At 39.3% G+C, this 19,118-nt stretch overlaps 3 protein-coding genes across 4 annotated transcripts; 2 read left to right on the forward strand and 1 right to left on the reverse strand.

Moving 5' to 3' along the window:
• Positions 1 to 4,112: 4,112 nt before the first annotated feature.
• Positions 4,113 to 6,992, reverse strand: LOC126801051 (pentatricopeptide repeat-containing protein At4g01570). Its single transcript, XM_050528504.1, has one exon. It carries the CDS (start codon positions 6,906 to 6,908, stop codon positions 4,524 to 4,526), a length of 2,385 nt encoding a protein of 794 aa, XP_050384461.1. The 5' UTR covers positions 6,909 to 6,992; the 3' UTR covers positions 4,113 to 4,523.
• A 2,651-nt stretch (positions 6,993 to 9,643) lies between these two features.
• LOC126801053 (phospholipase D alpha 4) lies at positions 9,644 to 12,310 on the forward strand. Of its 2 annotated transcripts, none has more exons than XM_050528506.1 (4): positions 9,644 to 9,746; positions 9,871 to 10,431; positions 10,521 to 11,715; positions 11,853 to 12,310. In XM_050528506.1, exons 1-4 carry the CDS (start codon positions 9,654 to 9,656, stop codon positions 12,308 to 12,310), a joined length of 2,307 nt encoding a protein of 768 aa, XP_050384463.1. In that variant the 5' UTR covers positions 9,644 to 9,653. The 2 variants fall into 2 exon arrangements, with proteins under 2 accessions (XP_050384463.1, XP_050384464.1); XM_050528507.1 differs by having other exon boundaries at positions 9,654 to 9,732; positions 9,863 to 10,431.
• Positions 12,311 to 13,501: 1,191 nt separating this feature from the next.
• LOC126801054 (calcineurin B-like protein 10) lies at positions 13,502 to 15,863 on the forward strand. The gene is made up of 9 exons (XM_050528508.1): positions 13,502 to 13,732; positions 13,820 to 13,988; positions 14,099 to 14,181; positions 14,292 to 14,351; positions 14,857 to 14,965; positions 15,050 to 15,102; positions 15,201 to 15,281; positions 15,371 to 15,483; positions 15,591 to 15,863. Exons 1-9 carry the CDS (start codon positions 13,637 to 13,639, stop codon positions 15,643 to 15,645), a joined length of 819 nt encoding a protein of 272 aa, XP_050384465.1. The 5' UTR covers positions 13,502 to 13,636; the 3' UTR covers positions 15,646 to 15,863.
• The last annotated feature ends 3,255 nt before the right edge of the window (positions 15,864 to 19,118 follow it).

Genomic DNA, 19,118 nt, shown 5'->3' on the forward strand with positions numbered 1-19,118 from the left:
TAAGCATGATGGGGACGGCGACGATATAGAGAGAAGCCGGCCCGGACACCACGTGGCATGCTCGAAAAGGAACAACAAAGTCGAGTCGTCATAACTATTCCCTTTTGGACCTAAATATCTAGGCGGTCTCTGCTAATTGGCATCGGCGGAATATGATTGGGTGAAATGCTGCGAAGTGGCAGCTGTGGCCAATGTGAAGCTGCCGCGTGTGGGGGAGGAGGATCTGGAATGCACTCTATTGGGTGATTGCCGTAACAAGAGGTCAAGGGGAAGAACGTCACTGACAGAGAGACGGAGGGGCATGTTAGGGTGCGGCCAATGAGAGGGAGCATGTGGAAGTACTGATCATGATGGGTACTTGGTTACGGTGGTGGCATCTCTTTGTGTTTGTCTAGTTGTTACTTGCTATAGAGTGCTACTCTTGGTTCTTACTTCTTTAGACTACTCGAACCTATTTCAATGAAAATTATGGGACCTTTTAATGAAAGTTTTATGATGCATCATAACCTAAGAGCTTTTGATGGTGTGTTTCTTCTAAATTTTTTAACAATATTGAGTGTAAAATTTGGCAGTAGTTAGTAGTGGTGGAACCAGTAAGAACACTGGATTTAGCTGGTTTTAAGCAAATTTGTTTTAAAGTGCAACATTAATCTAGGTATATGAGTTATGTAGTTTTACCATTATTTCCCGAATAATGCAAAGGAGAATCACTACCATTATTTCATGAATAATGCAAAGGAGAATCACCAATTTTAGCTCAAACTAGTTTAGAGTGTTTAACGAGGGCCGATCCTTTTCTTTTTTTTAAACGTCGTCGTTAGTGGTGAGGGGCACTGGGGCAGGAGATTCCCTTACTGATATCGACCCCTCTGTTTTAGGAATTTAGAGTGGATTTGTGCTTTACAAATTGTGTTATTAGAGTAACGGAATGACAGAAACTCCATTAGGGTTGTTCTCTGATGAATCTCTAACCCTAATCACAAAGAAGTTTGTGAATAATTAGAAACAGGGGACATAGGTCCCTCATTCCCATTTCAGATATCTACTTATCAGAAACTAAGAAAGTACAAATGCATGTGAAATTTTCTTATACTCACATTTAGCATTTGATCATTACCTAATGGATTTCCTTTCCAAACTCAATCCCACTAATTAATTAGCACTTGGCTTTGTAATTGCTCTTTTCAGGAACCTTTCTTGTTTCAAATATGTTATTTTCTCTTTTATGTTGGGCCTCTAATCGTGACAATGATACGTACAACAACGTGTCATGCATCGTCCACATCTCTATCTCACCTCACAACATCATTATCTAAACCAGATGCTATAAAATAAAGTTTCTCTCCAGTCTCTATTATATAGAGATTGCTTTCCAGTTTCCAGGCACGTTTTTGTGATATATCTCCCATTTCCAGCCTCTTTAACCAAGAGTTCTTCGGGTACATTTTCTTCAAAGGACAATGATCAGTGCCCTGCTCCTGATTCAATTCTAGATTTTACATAAGTTATGCTATGTAATTGTGTTCTGGAATGTGATAACCAGAAACTAATTGGATACAACCTCTCGTTTGGAACTTATGGAGCCTGATGATGATGTTAGAAGTTAGAACTACCAAATTTGAGGCAAGTGACCGAACCTGACCAATGTTGATGAGTTTTAATCTAGAAATTTAACCAATTTCTACAATCCAGAAATTGTATAGTTTTATACTTGTTTATCTTAACTAGTTGCTAAGTTAATCTGCTATGCACTATGCAGATCAGTAAAGCCCTTAAATCATGCAAATGATGAGAAATCAGATAGGTCCTTGGGTTCAGATATATATATCGGCCATTCTTGGCTGTGGAGGTCCGCACCACTATTTTAGTGCGGATTTCCATATTTGTATTATTTTCGATTGAATTTTCTCATCTCCACCGTCTAATATCTAGATAATATTGTGTAGATCATCTTTGCAAAATTTCAGCCAATTTGCTGATCGTTAAGGCCCTCAACATTGTGTTTTTTTGTTAAAAACATGAACGATTCATATTTGACAGAATTCAGTCCGTCCATTTGTTTTTCGATTTTGAGAACCTTAACACAAGGTACAAAATCTCCCCGATATTTCTGATATATCCTCCGATATCTCTATTTTTCAAAAAAAAAAAACGATATATCTTTAGAGTAAATATCTTATTTTTTTCCCGTATCTGTGATTTCTCCGATAACATAAAATATCTCCGATATTTACGATATATCCGATATATCTTCGATATTTTAGAAAAATATCTAAAAAATTTCACTTAAATTTTTTTAACTCAACTTGAGGATGTCTCAGACTCTTCTTAACCTGAAGTTTTTGATTAATTAATCACCTCGAGAGATATAAAAAATAAGACTAGAAGAGTAGTCCTTTAATCGTCTAATTTTTAATTTTTCGTAAGAGATATCGAGATAAGGAGTGAAAGTTCAAGTCTTAACTCTTAAAAGTCAAGTCATATCAATGACCAATGCTCTACTTGACCTTGAGGGAATCCAAAATAAAGGGTCACAACGTAGTCTCATGAAGTTGGAAAAACTCGTATACTGCTACTACAACATGAAGTTACGACTACGTGATAAACGAGCAAATGATAATGTGATAAATGAAAACAACTATATCGATCTACTTCATGTTGCTAGTGAACCACTTCAGAAAATGACATTGATCCTCTTCATGATTGGATTATGACTGCACACCTCAATGATGAAAATGACAACTCTCTTCCACATGTCGTAGAAAAGGCAACTAATTTTGGAATTGATGTAAACAAGGTATTATCTGATAAAGTTAGAGATCCGGGAAATAATTCTGATAATACTAGTGTGTAGAGCGGTGTAGCAACTCTAGATAGTTCAAATAGTGTTGATGATGATGGTGGTGGTGGTGGTGGTAATGGTGATGGTAGTGGTGGAAGTCGACAAAGTGATGAAGATACAAGGTTTGAATATGGACAATTTTATGTAGGTGGAGGATTTGAGCAATTTACTTGTGAAAGTAATTTTGATCATGCTACCCAAGATGAGAATCATGGATCTAGAGCATGCATTCATGGTGCGCAACAACAAAATATGTGCGGGAGGAAGACAAGATGAGCCATTGATGATCAAAGTATTTCATCTGATGTTAGTTCAGTTGCTTTAAGTTTTGATTCTATCAGTTTAGGCACAAAGCACAATGAGTTGTCAAATGAATCACATGAAGTCAACTATCAATCTGGTCATCATATTTACAATTATGGTCAGTTTGGAGACGTTTATGATCAATTATCGAGTTGAGTTCATTCTTACTATTCCATTTTCGGAGAAACTATTGGTAGTTCAAAAGAGATATATGACTATCATGTTAGCCATTACAATTTGTACTATATGGCTCGTATGTCTTGGATAAAGTATTGTAGTTTTGTTGACTAACGTGCATCTTTTCAAGCACCTAGAGCCTATTTTGAGTATTAGATAAAATTAATAATTGTATTTGTTTGTATGTAATTCAATAATAAATAAATAAATAATTTCGGAAGAAGAACGATATATTTTTTCCAATATCCCCGATATATCTGATATCTCATTTTTTCCAAAAAAAAAAAACGATATATCCCCCGATACCGATATTTTGAACCTTGCCTTTACAATCACCAAATTGGCTGAAATTTTGGAGAGATGATCTACATAATATTATCTATATATTAAACAGTGGAAATAAAGAAATTCGACCGAAAGGCGGTTTAAAAATGGAAATCCGCACTAAAACCATTGTGCTGTCGTGCAGACCTCTTTATTTGAGAAAATCTGATTGAAGAAAGAACCAACAGGGAACAACAACAACAAGAACTACTAAACCAACAAGGCAACAACAACGCTAAAGCATAAAAAAGCAGAAACACAATTACAAAGAAACAAAACCAAGAAGGAAATGGGTTCAGATCTTAACTATTTACTCTTGAGCTATCAATTTATGGTGCCAATGATGAGACGTCAGATTGATCCTTTGGTTCAAATCTTAATCATTTACACTTGAGCTATCAATTTACCACTGTCAAACAGAATCACTCTATATATACAGGCAGAACATATAAAGTCACTCTAAATGGACACAGATGGATCCGCAGAACTACCCGTTAAAAAAAAAACTTTCAAAATGTTTGCATTATGGTATGTTACCAAGTGTCCGTGCATCCACCGGAGAAGGGCAGACACTGTCCATCTTCCTTCCTGTCCTCGGAGAACCTGGCTTGACACTTGAGCTATTTCCATGTCCTAAAATTCACTGATCATCTTCGATATTCAAGTAAGGAGCAGGATCACAAAAAGTTGAAGCACTATGGTCAATTCAATTTAACTGTTCCAAATCACATACAACATCAAGAAGATATTCACAGAACAAAATTCCATGTTATAATGGGTATGTAAATATGAAATGGCCTTCATGATCTCATAAAACAGACAAGTTGAAAGTCAGACAAATTATGACTAGAATGGAACCAGACCAGAAGAAAACTCTTCAGGAGTCACCCTTCTGTCGTACAAATGATGCCTTTTGGTACCTTGATTTCTCAATCTCCTTCCCCAAGAAATCCAACGTGGTGTCAGTGACATGGTTCGGGGTGCAGCCTGAGTCCAGCATCATCTTCAGAAACTTATACGCGTCTTTCAGTCGACCTGCTTTGCTATGAACTTCAATGAGAGTGTTGAAAGTGACAACGTCGGGATTTATTCCACTACTCTTCATCTGCTTAAACAGCTTGTTAACTTCGTCAATCCGGTTAGCCTTCCCCAGCACACTGATCAAGGTGTTGTACATGACTACATCAAGATAACCACCCTGCTTCATTAGCTTATCCAGAACACTACTGGCCAGATCAGCTCTGCCCATCTTCCCCAAGCCTTGAATTATCATATTGTATGTTGCTATATCTGTGGGGCAAACTTTTTCTCCCATTTCACTAAGTACACCCCATGCCTCATTGAAGTAGCCCTTCTTGACAAATGAACTCATGATGGAATTGTAAGTGTAACTGACAGGGTTTGCACCAGTATCACTGAAAATCTCAAACAATTTGCAAGCTATGCTCAGCTTCCCCTTGGCCAAAAATAGAGACAAGAAAGTATTTACCATATCAATGTCGAAAGTGCTTTCCCCTTTGGCTTGAACTCGTTGCCCTCTCGACAGCGTAAACTGTTGCGAAGACTGGTCAGTGGACGTGATTTGATTGGCCAACTGATCCATATGGGGGGATGATGACCACAGATCAATAGGTGACGAAGAATTCTCATCATATGTAACCCCAACATTAGCTGATTCATGGCCTCCATCCATCATTGAGGCAGAAGAACTTATTAAACTCAAAACGTCACTAAAGTCACCTTTACTCGGGAACAATGGTGTATGGTCCTTTTTATTGCGCTGTGGAGCTTTCATTGTAGCTTCCATGTCTACCTTCCATTTAAGAACACTAAGCAGCAGATTACCATCCCTAATACGCTTCATGAGCTTGTCAGTCCAATCCCATCGACTGTGCTTATACAACCCAATCATGAGTGTTGATATAGTAACCAAATCAACAGTAAAGCCTCGCATTTCCATTTCTTCCACCAATTCTAGAGCCTCTTGGAGCAGACCCTCCCTACAAAGTTGTAGAACAACAATGCTGTAAGTAATTCCATCCACAAACTGACCCTTCTTCTTCAAGTCACAAAATAGAGTGTAAGCAGCCTCAGCCCTTGCATTCCTAAACAAACCGTCAATCAAAATATTATACGTCCACGTCGAGGATCTCACACCATACTGAACCATCCTCTCAAACATCTGACAGCCTTCATTAACTTTCCTCGCCTTGAACAACCCATCTATCAGAGAATTATAAACAACAGTATCCGGATTGTATCCATTGTTCTGCATATCACTAAAAATCTTAGTAGCCTCCTCTATTCGATAACACCTACAACACCCCTGAATAAGAATCCGGTACGTAATCCCATCCGGCTCATGACCAGAGCACTTCAACTCCTCCCACACAGTAACCGCATCATCCACCTTCCCAACCAAACACAACACATGAATAAGGCTGTTATAAGTAGTTAAATCAGGGTAAACCGAGTCCGAATTCAATTCCTTCATCTCCTTAAACAGACTCAAACTAGTACATAAATCACCCCAACACCCAAATGCATGAATACATACGTTATAACCCCAAATATCCATCTCAAACCACTCATTCCCCCTAAGCTTATCAAACACTTGCTTAAACTCAACCTTCATGTCACTCTTCCTAAGACCCACCAGCAGTTCATTACAAGCAACACAACTAGGTACCTGGGAACAAGACCCTGCTTCCAAAAGCCTAACCAGAATAGACATAGCCAAACCCAGCTGACCCTTCCTAACCAAAGCAACTAAGACAGAGTTGTACATATCACTATTCAGTTCAGCACCCAGTTGTTCCATAATGTCTAAGATTCCAAGTGCCATGTCAAACTTACCTGCTTTTATAAACGCGTCTAGAACCATCTTGAAGGTTCCGGAATCGACGAGGGGTGTAGTAGCAGTAGTTTGCCTCATGATGCCGAGTAACTCGGGGATTTCGGCGAGAAAGCCGGCGCGGGAAGCGGTGCGGAGGACGTGGGAGAAAGCGAGAGGGGAGTGTTGGATGTTGTGGGTGTGGGAGCACCATTTGAAGAAGTCGAGTTTCTTGGAGGGGTGGAGGGATTGGGAGCGGAGGATACGGAGGATGAGGGAGGAGGAGAGCAGAGGAAGGGGGTGAGGGAGGTTGCGGGTGCCGGATTCGGAGAGACTTTTGGTGATTGAGGCCACCAGGAGGATGTCTCCGAGTTCGGAGGCGGCGGCGGAGAGGGGCTTGGGTTGGAATAGAGGCCTTCCATGGCGCATTGCATTTCCAAGGACATAAAAATTTGAGCTTTCGTTCAGTTCATGAGTAACGGAGACTTAAAAGACTCCAACTTTGGATGTGGAACAGTGGAAGTACTACCAAATGGTACTTTGGAGTTTGGACTTTGGAGAAATCTATGCATCTCTTTGTGTTCGTCTACTCGCTACTCTTGGTTCTTAAAAATAGGTTGTATACATATATTGATCGAGAGAATTATGAGCTATTTTCAGTGATAGCATTAGAAGTTTAGAACGTATGATGTTGGGTTTTTTTTAATTTAAATATCTTGTTCGTATTAGTAACAATTTTTAATGTAAATTCAATGGATAGATAATCTAATTTTACAATGAAGTGTAGTAATGAAATTTCTATAAATAAATAATATCGGGGGACCGAAAAAAATTATTTTAACGAGATTATTATAAGATAAATTATAAAAAGGTATCATTTCCAACTTATATTAGAAAAATTTCACTACTTATTAATTAATTATAAAAATGTCATCACATTTAAGTAGAAATTAGAAAAAATGTCAACAAAGTTAGAAAAAAAGTCACTTAAAAAATATTTTATGGACTGTTATTCCCTTTCTCACTTTTTTCTTCTTTAATTCATTCTTTTTCTAATTTCGGCAATAACTTTCCCGTCCGGCGATAGATTTAGGGTTTGACGAAATTGGTACCGTTAGAAAGATCTCGCTCACCTCTTTCATTTGATATACTACCCACTCCGAATTCACCAACCGTACAAGGCGCAACAACCATCGCAAAGGGTTGACGCCATCAATGGCGGTGCTCCAAGTAATTCCGGCGAAACTGAAGCTCAAGGTTCATTTATTCTAGCTATTCTCTTCATTCTGAGCATATTTATACAAATCTAATTTGAATTTTAACAAAATTTCGCATATTTCCACATTTTTTCTCGGGATGTCACACATACTACCATAATCACTCTCACAGACACTGTCACACTACTTCTTACATTAACTGTCACACCTCCTGTCACAACCGCTATCACACCCACTGTCACATAAGCTGTCACACTATCTATTTACACTAACTGTCACACCCACTGTCACACCTACTGTCACAATCACTGTCACACACATTACCCATGTCACAACCCCTGTCACACTACCTATCACAACTCCTGTTACACTACCTGTCACAACCCCTGTCACAACTTCTATCACACTACCTGTCATAACCACTATCACACCCCCTGTCACAACCCCTGTCACACTACCTTTCACAACCCCTATCACACTACCTGTCACAATTCTGGTGACACTCCAATCAGAGGGAAAATATCACAAATATAGTTCATGGCTCTTTGGAGATGCCTATGCAGACATGGTGCAACAACTGAAGACAATGGCCTAGAGTGAACAACAACACCTCTGTGAGCAGGGGTGATTGTTGACATGGCCTCAATGAAGTGGTACTTTTCAACCCTTACTGAATCAACATCAGTTACAAATTTATCATCATTTGTGTAGACTTGAGGATATTTTCACGAAAAGCACGTATGGTAGCTTCGGTGCAAAAAGCCTTTAAATTAGCACCACAATATCTAACATAGCTAGCCGCAAGCTCTGATTTTAACTCATGTGAAGGAGGATGCTTCCATTTCCGACTGTGGATGTCTAAAATTTCAGCTCGGGCCTCACAACTGGGCAAAAAAAAGTTGAATTCACGATCAAACCTATAAGGGCGCCACAAAGTTCCATCAATTGCAGCAATTCGATTGGTTGCTCCGATCAAAACCACTTGTCCACAGGAATTAAGACCATCTATCAGAGCAAGCAAAGTAGACAATGGAATTGTGAATTTGCTCTTGTTGCTGGATCAAAACCACTTGTCCGATTCATCTCGCTCCACACTTTTCTCGTCGTTGTCGCCGAGGCCTACATCTGCCTTGGTTTTTTATTTTGAAAATGCAGTGGCATCATGTAATTTTAATAAACTTCATGGGCAACGGTCTAAGCGTTTTTTAAAATAGATTTTTTTCCAAGTTTCTCTCCAGTCTCTATTATATAGAGATTGCTTAACAGTCTAGTACCCATTTTCTTGACATCATGTAGTAGGGGAGACAACATGTAGTGATCCGAAGATGAGTTGTGCCTAATGGTTCCAGCATACATTTCTAAGCTTCTTTTCCAATAATTCAACTTGGGGGATACCCAGAAAAGGAATACAAATTTAATGACTTTGAGTTAGATTGGATTTTGTTTAGCATGTCAAACCCAAATAGGTTAACGTCTAATTCATAAACCTCCCTTGCTTGTTGGTTTGTCACTTTGTCTTGGTTTTCTTAGGTAATCAATGTAATGGTCAGCTAATTCTTGGAACTCATAATTTTGAAGAAGACTAAACAAATGGTACTCTATGAATTTAGGTTTTCAGGGCAAGGAAATGTGTTCATTTGAGTTTAAGACACTTCAACTTGACGTGAAAACTTGTGATGGAGTTGAAGGTTGCCTCTAAGACTAGACATTGATAGTTTCACAAGTTTTTCCTATTGCCAGCCTTATCATTTGCATTTTAAGTTTCCCTTCCCAATTATCAATCGCATACATAAAACTTATCAGAAGTCCAGAACACCTTTATATAGTATGAACTATGAACAAGGCCAAGACAAAACGAAATCCATATCATACCTGTCTGTTTCTCTCTGGTTCGAATACTTGCTAAAAGGCTACAGCTTTTTGGTTTTGTTTTTGTTCGGAGTGAAGGTTTTGAGTTATGGAGGGAAAAGTACAAAGATTTCTGCATGGAACACTTGAAGCTACCATCTTCCATGCCACACCTTACATACCACCACCATTTCCCTTCAGTGTAAGTAGTAACTGAACTATGAATCAGGAATATCGAAGCAAATGATTTTGATCAAAGTCGAATAATTAACATTTGATTTTGGTCTAGCTAACAAAAACTTGTGTAAATGTTTTGTGTTCTGCAGTGTGTATTTGGAAATGGGAAGCCAGCGTATGTGACCATCAAGATAGACAACAAGAAAGTAGCAAGGACAACCCATGAACGCGACCGCGTTTGGAATCAAACCTTTCAGATCCTATGTGCTCATTCATCAGATTCAACCATTACTATTACACTGAAAACAAAATGCACCATCTTGGGGAAATTTCAAATCCATGCTCATCAGATACTAAGTGAAGCAAGCTTCATTAATGGTAATCTCCCTCTCCTAATCGAAAGTGGGAAGACGAATCCAGAACTCAAGCTTCGTTTCATGTTATGGTTTAAGCCTGCTGAACTAGAACCAAGTTGGGGGAAAATGATTAGTTATGGAGAATTCCAAGGGCTGAGGAATGCATCATTTCCACAGAGATCCAATAGTCATGTCACTCTTTATCAAGATGCTCACCATTGCTCAAGTTTCAAGCCTTCGCCGGAGCTTTGTGGGACTCCAAGAAGACTATGGGAGGATGTGTACAAAGCTATTGAGGGTGCGGAGCATTTGATCTACATTGCAGGCTGGTCTTTCAATCCAAAAATGGTCCTGGTAAATGAGCTTGCAAAACTACTATCCCTTGGCTATAAAAGAGTATCGTTTGTTTTGTTTTTGGAACCTAATTGTCTGATCTTAACCAGGTCAGGGATCCTCAAACAGAAATCCCACATGCAAGAGGAGTGAAGCTTGGTGAACTATTAAAACAGAAAGCTGAGGAGGGCGTCGCCGTGAGAATTATGATTTGGGATGATGAAACATCTTTACCTCTTATCAAGAACGAAGGAATCATGAAAACACACGATGAAGATGCACTAGCCTACTTTTCACACACCAAAGTTATATGCAAATTGTGCCCAAGGTTGCACAATAAGTTTCCCACAATCTTTACTCATCATCAAAAAACCATAACATTAGACACTAAATGTAGCATTAGTCCAAGAGAAAGAGAAATTATGAGCTTCATTGGTGGGGTGGATCTATGTGACGGGCGCTACGACACCGAGCAACATTCATTGTTCCACACACTCAACACAGAAGCTCATTGCAACGATTTCTACCAGACGAACATTGCAGGGTCTAGCCTTCAGAAAGGAGGGCCAAGAACGCCATGGCACGATGCTCATGCTTGTATAACCGGGGAGGCTGCTTGGGATGTGCTAACGAATTTTGAGCAACGCTGGACTAAACAATGTGATCCTTCTGTATTGGTTCCTGCTAGTACCTTAGCAAGCATGATTCGGCAGACTTACGCAAGTAAGCCCTCAGAAAGAGGTTGGAATGTTCAAGTTCTTAGATCAATAGACCACGTTTCAGCATCCCAATTGTTTCGAAACTTTACTGTGGAGCAAAGCATTCACGAGGCGTACGTCAAAGCAATTAGGGGTGCTGATAGGTTTATATACATTGAGAACCAATATTTCATAGGAGGGTGTCATTTGTGGGAGAGAGACCAACATTGTGGATGTAGAAACTTGATCCCAATTGAGATTGCACTCAAGGTGGTCAATAAGATAAAAGCAAAGGAGAGGTTTGGGGTGTACATAGTAATACCAATGTGGCCTGAGGGTCTACCTGAGAGTGAGCCAGTTCAGGATATACTTCATTTCACTAGAGAAACAATGTCAATGATGTACAAGTTGATTGGAGAAGCTATAAAAGAAACTGGGACTCAGGAGCACCCAAAAGACTACTTGAACTTCTATTGCCTTGCCAATAGAGAAGTAGAGACCCAAGGAGACTATGTTCCTCCACATTCTCCACATAGGGGAACACAGTACTGGAATGCACAGAAGCATATGAGGTTCATGGTTTATGTTCACTCAAAGCTCATGATTGGTATGTGTCTCAACTTTAAAAACTAACTTTCATTTTGGTGGTTTATGTTCACTCAAAGCTCATGACTGTAGATATATCCAATGTAGTATCTCATCTAATGTAGTTTCTCTCTATTTTGGTGTCTTCTCTTCTATCAGTGGACGATGGATACCTGATCATAGGATCTGCAAACATAAACCAAAGATCAATGGATGGCAAACGCGACACCGAGATCGCCATCGGTTGCTACCAGGCAATCAAAGACGGCGATCATGACAGCAAGACTATAAGCAGGATGAGCTCTACAGGGGACATTGGAGCATACCGAATGTCATTATGGTACGAGCACACGGGCCGTGCTGAAGAGTTGTATAAACACCCTGAGAGCTTAGAATGCGTGAAAACGTTGCGCCACATCGGAGACCAGATGTGGAAGACTTACAGCGGCGAAGAAGTGGTTGACATGGAAGGTGTTCACCTTGTGACATACCCTATGAGTGTAACAGAGGATGGCGTTGTTGAGGAACTTGTGGAAGGAGGCGGTCATTTTCCAGATACAAAGATTTTGGTAAGGGGCAAGAGATCAAAAGTTTTACGGCCAATATTTACTACCTAAGTCGCGCTATAATTTGCTGACTCAATACACTGGCAGCTAACAGTGTGGTAAAAAATTTACGTTTTGGTCAAGTTAGTTGATGTAACAAGTAATTCCTTTTTAACCTTAACTTAGTTAAGGAGAAACACCAACATGGCGACATCAGAAGTGTGTTAATTTTCATGAACAGTTTGATGTAAATGTGATTCTTTTATCTTTTCCTTAATTTCCAAAAATTCTTCGAGTTTCAACTAGAATCCCTTCTACAATTGGTGCAATTTTTTTACACCATTTGAAGGCAGCTAGGTAAAAACTGCTATATTCTACATTATTTTTGTAGTAAGAGTGGAAGTGAAAAATAATCAAACTTTTTAGTGATCGAAATTCGTTTGAGTTTATGTGTATGCACTTATGTATCTAAGCCTAGCTTGATTGTCTCCCAAGTTACTATTTTAGGCAAGGAGTAAAATGGTCAGCTACGCATAGTATTAGACTGAAAAATGCCAATATAAAGTCTTTGAGAAAAATCTTCTTCATTTTGTTCTCTCTTATTCAAATCATACTGTTGCTCACAATAATGGATCACAGGACGAAATATTCAATTATAATTACGTCGTTTAGTCTCAATTATTCAAATGCTTACTCATGCATTGTGGTCTGTGAATCTGTTACACATAATTATCCCCAAAGAATAGTTTACAGAAGTACTTTCTTCTTCAAAAATATTATTATCCATCGATAGTGACTTGTGTGTCGTTCACATCCACTACCAAACATGGCACATTACATAATAGAGAACATGAAACTCATGCTAAAGTTCTAATCGACTAGGAGCCCACAAGAAATGCTTCTTTGAATTAAACATTGCAACCTCAACTTATCCTAATGTTTCTTTTCCGTAACCTAAATATTAGAAGCATGAAATTTCATAAGTTGGACTCCGAGATTAAGGTCCATAGTGTTTCTTGAAGAAAGTAATCAATATCTAGATTTGTTTACCGAAACCAAATTACATTATTAAATTAGTAAAACCAATCTAAATCAAAATTTCATAAAACAAAATCGAATTCTTAACTGGACATGCAAATGCTCTCGATAGACATAGGCACTCGAGTCTCTTCTTTTGTCTCAGGAAGCTGCCTTAAATTTCGACTATTTGTAGCGGAGTGCTCAATTTTTTTGCAAAAACAAAAAAAACAAAATTATTGAATTAAATTTAATAAAATACGTAGACATATAAAAAATGAAAATCATCAACCAATAATTCCCTCCCTCCCTCCTTTCTCCAGTCCTATCTTCCATTGGAGCTTTACAAGCTGCAGGTTGATCTAGAGCTTCAATTCTCTAATGACAACGACGACAAACACCAACGAGAGACAGCGAGCTCTTCTCCTCCGCGATCTTCTGTTGCGCCGCAACCATGGCATCCATCTCGGCTTTCTGGTAAACTCATACTGGCTTCTCTAACATTCCCCTCCAATATTCGAGTCAAAAATTTAAACCATGAATGTTTTGATTTGGAAATGACAGGATTCAAGCTCGAGCTCGCTCCGAATCGGCGAGAAGCTCTGCGCCATGTGCATACCGGTGGTTGGTCTCATAGAGGCTTTCGTCTTCAGCTTAGCTGGTTGCTTCCAGCACCACCCTCCACGTCATCTCACCCACGACGACGTCGTTCGCCTCGCCGCCGCCTCCCCATGTTCGTCTAAGTCTTTGAAACTCAATTCATTGTTTTTGTTTTTGGTTTGTTTAGATGTGATGGATTGTTTGTTAGCATTGGCTGAATATTTCAGTGTGTTATTATGACAGTCAGTGTGAATGAGGTGGAAGCTTTGCGAGAATTATTTAACAAGTTGAGTAGTTCGATTCTCGATGATGGGTTGATTCATAAGGTTAGAATAAGATTTCAGTGTGTGTTTATGGGACAATGTTAGTTTTTTTCTTTCTAGAATTAGTATTCATGTTTATGATTGTAATCTGGTTGTGAGTTGTTTGTTTTTAGGAGGAGCTTAGGTTGGCTCTGTTCAATACTCAAGTGGGCGAAAATCTTTTCCTTGATAGGGTAAGTCCATTGCAAAATTTGTGCCTGACTTTACATTGAATCGATTGATTTATGAATGTTGAATCCTTTCTTTGACATTATAGCTCATCCTGGTTGCTATAAAGTTATAACCTTGTAAAATAGCTTTGTTTTCGTTGTGTTTTCTTTCTCCTTTCCTTTCTTTCTCAAATTTATGTTTTGAAGGTCTAATGGGATCTGGAGATATTCTAGTTTGCGGATTTAGGATATGTACTGCTGATGTAGTCTGCACAAATCCTCTTTGTAGATACTTAAAGTTATAGCCTTTATGCAACACAACAGCCTTCTCTTTATTGCTGGATTTTTGTTTACTTAATTGAAATCGGATTTAGAAATATTCATTAGCTGTAATGCCAGATGTATATGATCAATGTGAGTAATCTCCACCAATAATTCAGCTCCATATGTGCTACATGGGTGACCATGGATGTGAACTTAGACATAATTTGTTTCTTTTCAATGTTTTGTGACTCAATGGGGGCCGCAGGTATTTGATGTTTTTGATGAAAAGAAAAATGGAGTCATTGAATTTGAGGAGTTTATCCATGCATTAAGTGTATTTCATCCCTGCACTCCTCTTGAACAGAAGATTGACTGTAAGTACTCTATAGGCCAACTTCATTTAGCATAACTTTACATTGAAAGATTTGATGAAAATTTAAATATATTCTGGGGTGTAGTTGCGTTCAGATTGTATGATTTGAGACAGACAGGATATATTGAGCGTGAAGAAGTGAGTTTTTCCTTGATATGATACGTTCTTGTCCTCATTTTACACAGTATTAATTTATAAATTGCATTCTTTATCCATTTTTCTAATTTTATTTGTAGGTTAGAGAAATGGTAGTCGCCACTTTGCTGGAATCCGGAATACAAGTGCCAGATGAAACTCTTGAAGCTATTGTGGACAAGGCAAGCTTCATGGGTACTCAAAAGTTTTTTTTTTTTTGAATGGTAGTGAAACTTCTCCTGAATTTTCAGAGGCATCTTTCTCTGTCCAGACATTCGAAGATGCTGATGCCGATAAGGATGATAAAATTAGCAATGATGAATGGAAGGCTTATGCATTCCAGCACCCTACACTCCTAAAAAACATGACACTTCCACATTTAAAGTACCTTCCTTGATCCCTTTTCTTTGCAATTTACTCGGTATATCATTGCTTCATACTTTATCCATTCAGAATCTATTGGCACATAACTCCATGTATTTCTATTCCAGGGACATCACCACAGTGTTCCCAAGTTTTATTTTTAACACTGAAGTCGAGGACTGAAATGCTGGCAAGTTCGGCTATGCCTGTGGTTACATCTTGGATGCTGAAATCAAATTCTGTGTCGCATTGTTTTGTAGTAGTTCTGTTTGAGCTACTAAAAGTGCCGTATTGACCTGATTATACTGCATTGAAGGTTCTGCGGTACACCAGCTGGAGAGGCAATTTTGAGATTGAGCAAGTGCAATCCAGCGACAACCTTAGCAAGTTAAAAAAAGACTTCATCTAGTGGAATTCAACAGCTAATTGCTTCAATGATTCACTTAGAGATTATACTTCAATATATAGGCTAATTCTAGCACTATTCTACCTACTCACTTCCACTAATTTCCACTAACTATTCCACTAATTTCTACAAATCATTCCCATCTCCACTAACTCTGACACTCCCCCTCAAGTTGGCGCATACATATCAACCATGCCCAACTTGCTAAGTGAATGATAAAAAGCCCTTTTAGACACTCCTTTTGTGAGCATATCGGCAAGTTGCTCTTCTGTAGAAACAAAAGGAAAATCGATGATCTTCGCGTCTAGCTTCTCTTTTATAAAATGACGATCAATCTCCACATGTTTTGTACGATCATGTTGCACCGGATTATGGGAGATATCAATGGCTGTCTTGTTGTCACAGTACAGCTGCATAGCACATTCAGGTTTAATACCCAAATCTTGTAGCAAACTTCTAAGCCATAATAATTCGCACACTCCCTGAGCCATACCTCTGTATTCTGCTTCAGCATTAGATCGAGCTACCACATTTTGTTTCTTACTCCTCCACGTAACAAGATTGCCTCCAACAAAGGTAAAGTATCCTGATGTGGACCTCCGATCGGTAATATTTCCAGCCCAGTCTGCATTTGTGAAGCCACAAATTTCGAGGATATTGTTGTGATTAGAAAACATTACTCCTCTCCCTGGAGCGGACTTCAAGTATCTCAAAATCCTCACAACAGCATTCATATGATCCACACTCGGATTATGCATAAATTGACTCACTACACTTACTGCATATGCAACATCTGGTCTGGTATGTGACAAATAAATTAGGCGTCCAACTAGCCTCTGATAACGAGCTTTTTCAGTGGGCACTTGATCTGGATACTCTGCTAACCGATGGTTCTGCTCAATAGGAGTGTCAATTGGAGTGCAATCTAACATCCCTATCTCCGTTAGTAGATCAAGGATGTACTTCCTCTGACACAGATAGATACCATCACTTCCCCGGGCTACCTCAATACCCAAGAAGTACTTGAGTGTACCTAGGTCTTTCATCTCAAATTCTGTGGCTAGCTGCTTTTGTAATCTGTCCACCTCAATAGTATCATTACCAGTAACTACCATATCGTCAACATATATGATCAGAGCTGTTACCTTCCCTTGTTGGTGTTTGAGAAATAATGTGTGGTCTGAATTACTCTGCATGTATCCAATTTTCCTCATAAATTGTGAGAATCTTCCAAACCAAGCACGAGGTGACTGTTTCAGACCATACAAAGACTTTCTCAACCTGCATACGGAGTTACTTGGAGAAGCGGCCACATATCCAGGTGGAAGATTCATGTATACTTCCTCTGTTAGTTCTCCATGAAGAAATGCATTCTTAACATCAAACTGCCTAAGTGGCCAGTTCAAGTTAGCAGCGATAAAGAGCAATACCCGGATAGTGTTTATCTTTGCAACAGGTGCAAATGTCTCATCATAGTCTATGCCATATGTCTGGGTGAACCCCTTTGCTACTAGGCGTGCTTTATACCGGCTTACTGACCCATCTGGATTATGCTTCACTGTAAACACCCATCGACATCCTACAGTCTTCTTGCCATATGGTGGAGGTACAAGCTCCCACGTTTTGTTCTTTTGTAATGCTTCCATCTCTTCCTCCATTGCTTTCCTCCATTTTGGATCTCTTAATGCATCCTGCACTTTGTTAGGTACTGATACAGTAGATATTTGATTCACAAATGACTCATATGACTTAGATAATCTTTTAGTAGATATAAAATTGGCCACCGGATACTTGGCTTTAGTCTGAAGGGTAGGTTCATATTTTTTGGTTGGTTGACCTCGAGTAGACCTATTTGGCAAAACATATTGTCTACTATTAGCCTGAATAGATTGACTAACCTCAGATGAGTGATCTTCTGTACCAGGAGAGTATTGATCAGGGGTATAAACAGTAGTACGAGATACATGAGGGGCAGTTGTGTTGTCAGCTTCCGGTGCCTGAATCTCTTGAGTGACGACCTCTGGTGGTGCAGCTTCCGGTGCCGGAATCTCGTGAGTGACGACCTCCGGTGGTGCCTGTGTGGCTGACACTTTGGTAATCTCAACAGAACTTGTTACCATATCGACTGGCTTACTTGTCTCCCCCTCTCCATGATACAGCTCTTCAAAATAGGAATTCTCCCCCTGAAGAGCAGTATCAGAAGAGGAAAAATAACTCATGTCCTCAAAAAAGGTAACATCCATAGTGACATAGTACTTCCGAGTAGGGGGATGGTAGCACCGGTACCCTTTCTGATGGCCTCCGTACCCAACAAACACACATTTAACTGCCCGGGCATCTAACTTAGAACGCTGATGTTGCGGAAGATGAACAAAAGCAACACAACCGAAAACACGGGCAGGAAGATTATGAAAAGAGGGTAATTTGACATGAGATGCAAGCACCTCATATGGAACTTTCCCTTGAAGAACACGAGATGGAAGACGATTAATAAGGTGGGCGGAAGTAATGACAGCATCACCCCAAAGGTATTTAGACATGTGGGCACTAAAAAGAATACACCTAGCCATATTAAGTAAATGACGATTTTTCCTTTCAGAAACCCCATTTTGCTCAGGTGTGTAAGGACATGTTGTTTGATGAACAATCCCGTGTGCATTAAGAAACTCCTGAAAGTCATGATTCACATATTCCCCCCCCCATTATCAGAACGAAGAACTCGAATGGTAGCATTATATTGTGTTTGGACATTGGCATGGAAGGCACGAAAGGCTGGAAAAACCTCATTTTTATTCTTAAGAAGAACAATCCAGGAAAGACGTGTGCAATCATCAATAAAGGACACAAAATAACGCATTCCTGACACAGTAGACTCTTTAGAGGGTCCCCAAACATCAGAATGAATTAATTCAAAAGGAAGAGAACTTTTAGTAGAAGTACTAGGGGAATAGGTAGATCGATGACTCTTGCCTAAAACACATGTCTCACAACATAAACAAGACTCGTCCACACTAAGAAATAAAGTAGGCATGGATTTTTTCATAATACTAAAAGATGGATGCCCTAAGCGACGATGCTATAACCAAACTTCACTTAGCTTGTCAGAAGTGGAGAGTAAAGCGGTCCGAGGCTGCCCTCCTGGTTTTTCCCCTGCGTATGTCAGATCCAGATGAAACAACCGGCCCCTCAGATACCCCCGACCAATTGCCCGTCCGGTGAGAATATCCTGAAATATCACATACATAGGAAA

This window comes from Argentina anserina, chromosome 6 (genome assembly GCF_933775445.1).
Source record: "Argentina anserina chromosome 6, drPotAnse1.1, whole genome shotgun sequence".
Lineage (NCBI taxonomy): Eukaryota > Viridiplantae > Streptophyta > Magnoliopsida > Rosales > Rosaceae > Argentina > Argentina anserina.

Coding starts and splice junctions, on each gene's coding strand:
- LOC126801051 (XM_050528504.1), bottom strand. CDS start 6,908: ATGCGCCATGGAAGGCCTCTATTCCAACCCAAGCCCCTCTCCGCCGCC.
- LOC126801053 (XM_050528506.1), top strand. CDS start 9,654: ATGGAGGGAAAAGTACAAAGATTTCTGCATGGAACACTTGAAGCTACC. Junction 9,747..9,870: donor CACCACCATTTCCCTTCAGT/GTAAGTAGTAAC, acceptor TGTGTTCTGCAG/TGTGTATTTGGAAATGGGAA. Junction 10,432..10,520: donor TCAATCCAAAAATGGTCCTG/GTAAATGAGCTT, acceptor GATCTTAACCAG/GTCAGGGATCCTCAAACAGA.
- LOC126801054 (XM_050528508.1), top strand. CDS start 13,637: ATGACAACGACGACAAACACCAACGAGAGACAGCGAGCTCTTCTCCTC. Junction 13,733..13,819: donor GCATCCATCTCGGCTTTCTG/GTAAACTCATAC, acceptor TGGAAATGACAG/GATTCAAGCTCGAGCTCGCT. Junction 14,966..15,049: donor TCTTGAACAGAAGATTGACT/GTAAGTACTCTA, acceptor TCTGGGGTGTAG/TTGCGTTCAGATTGTATGAT.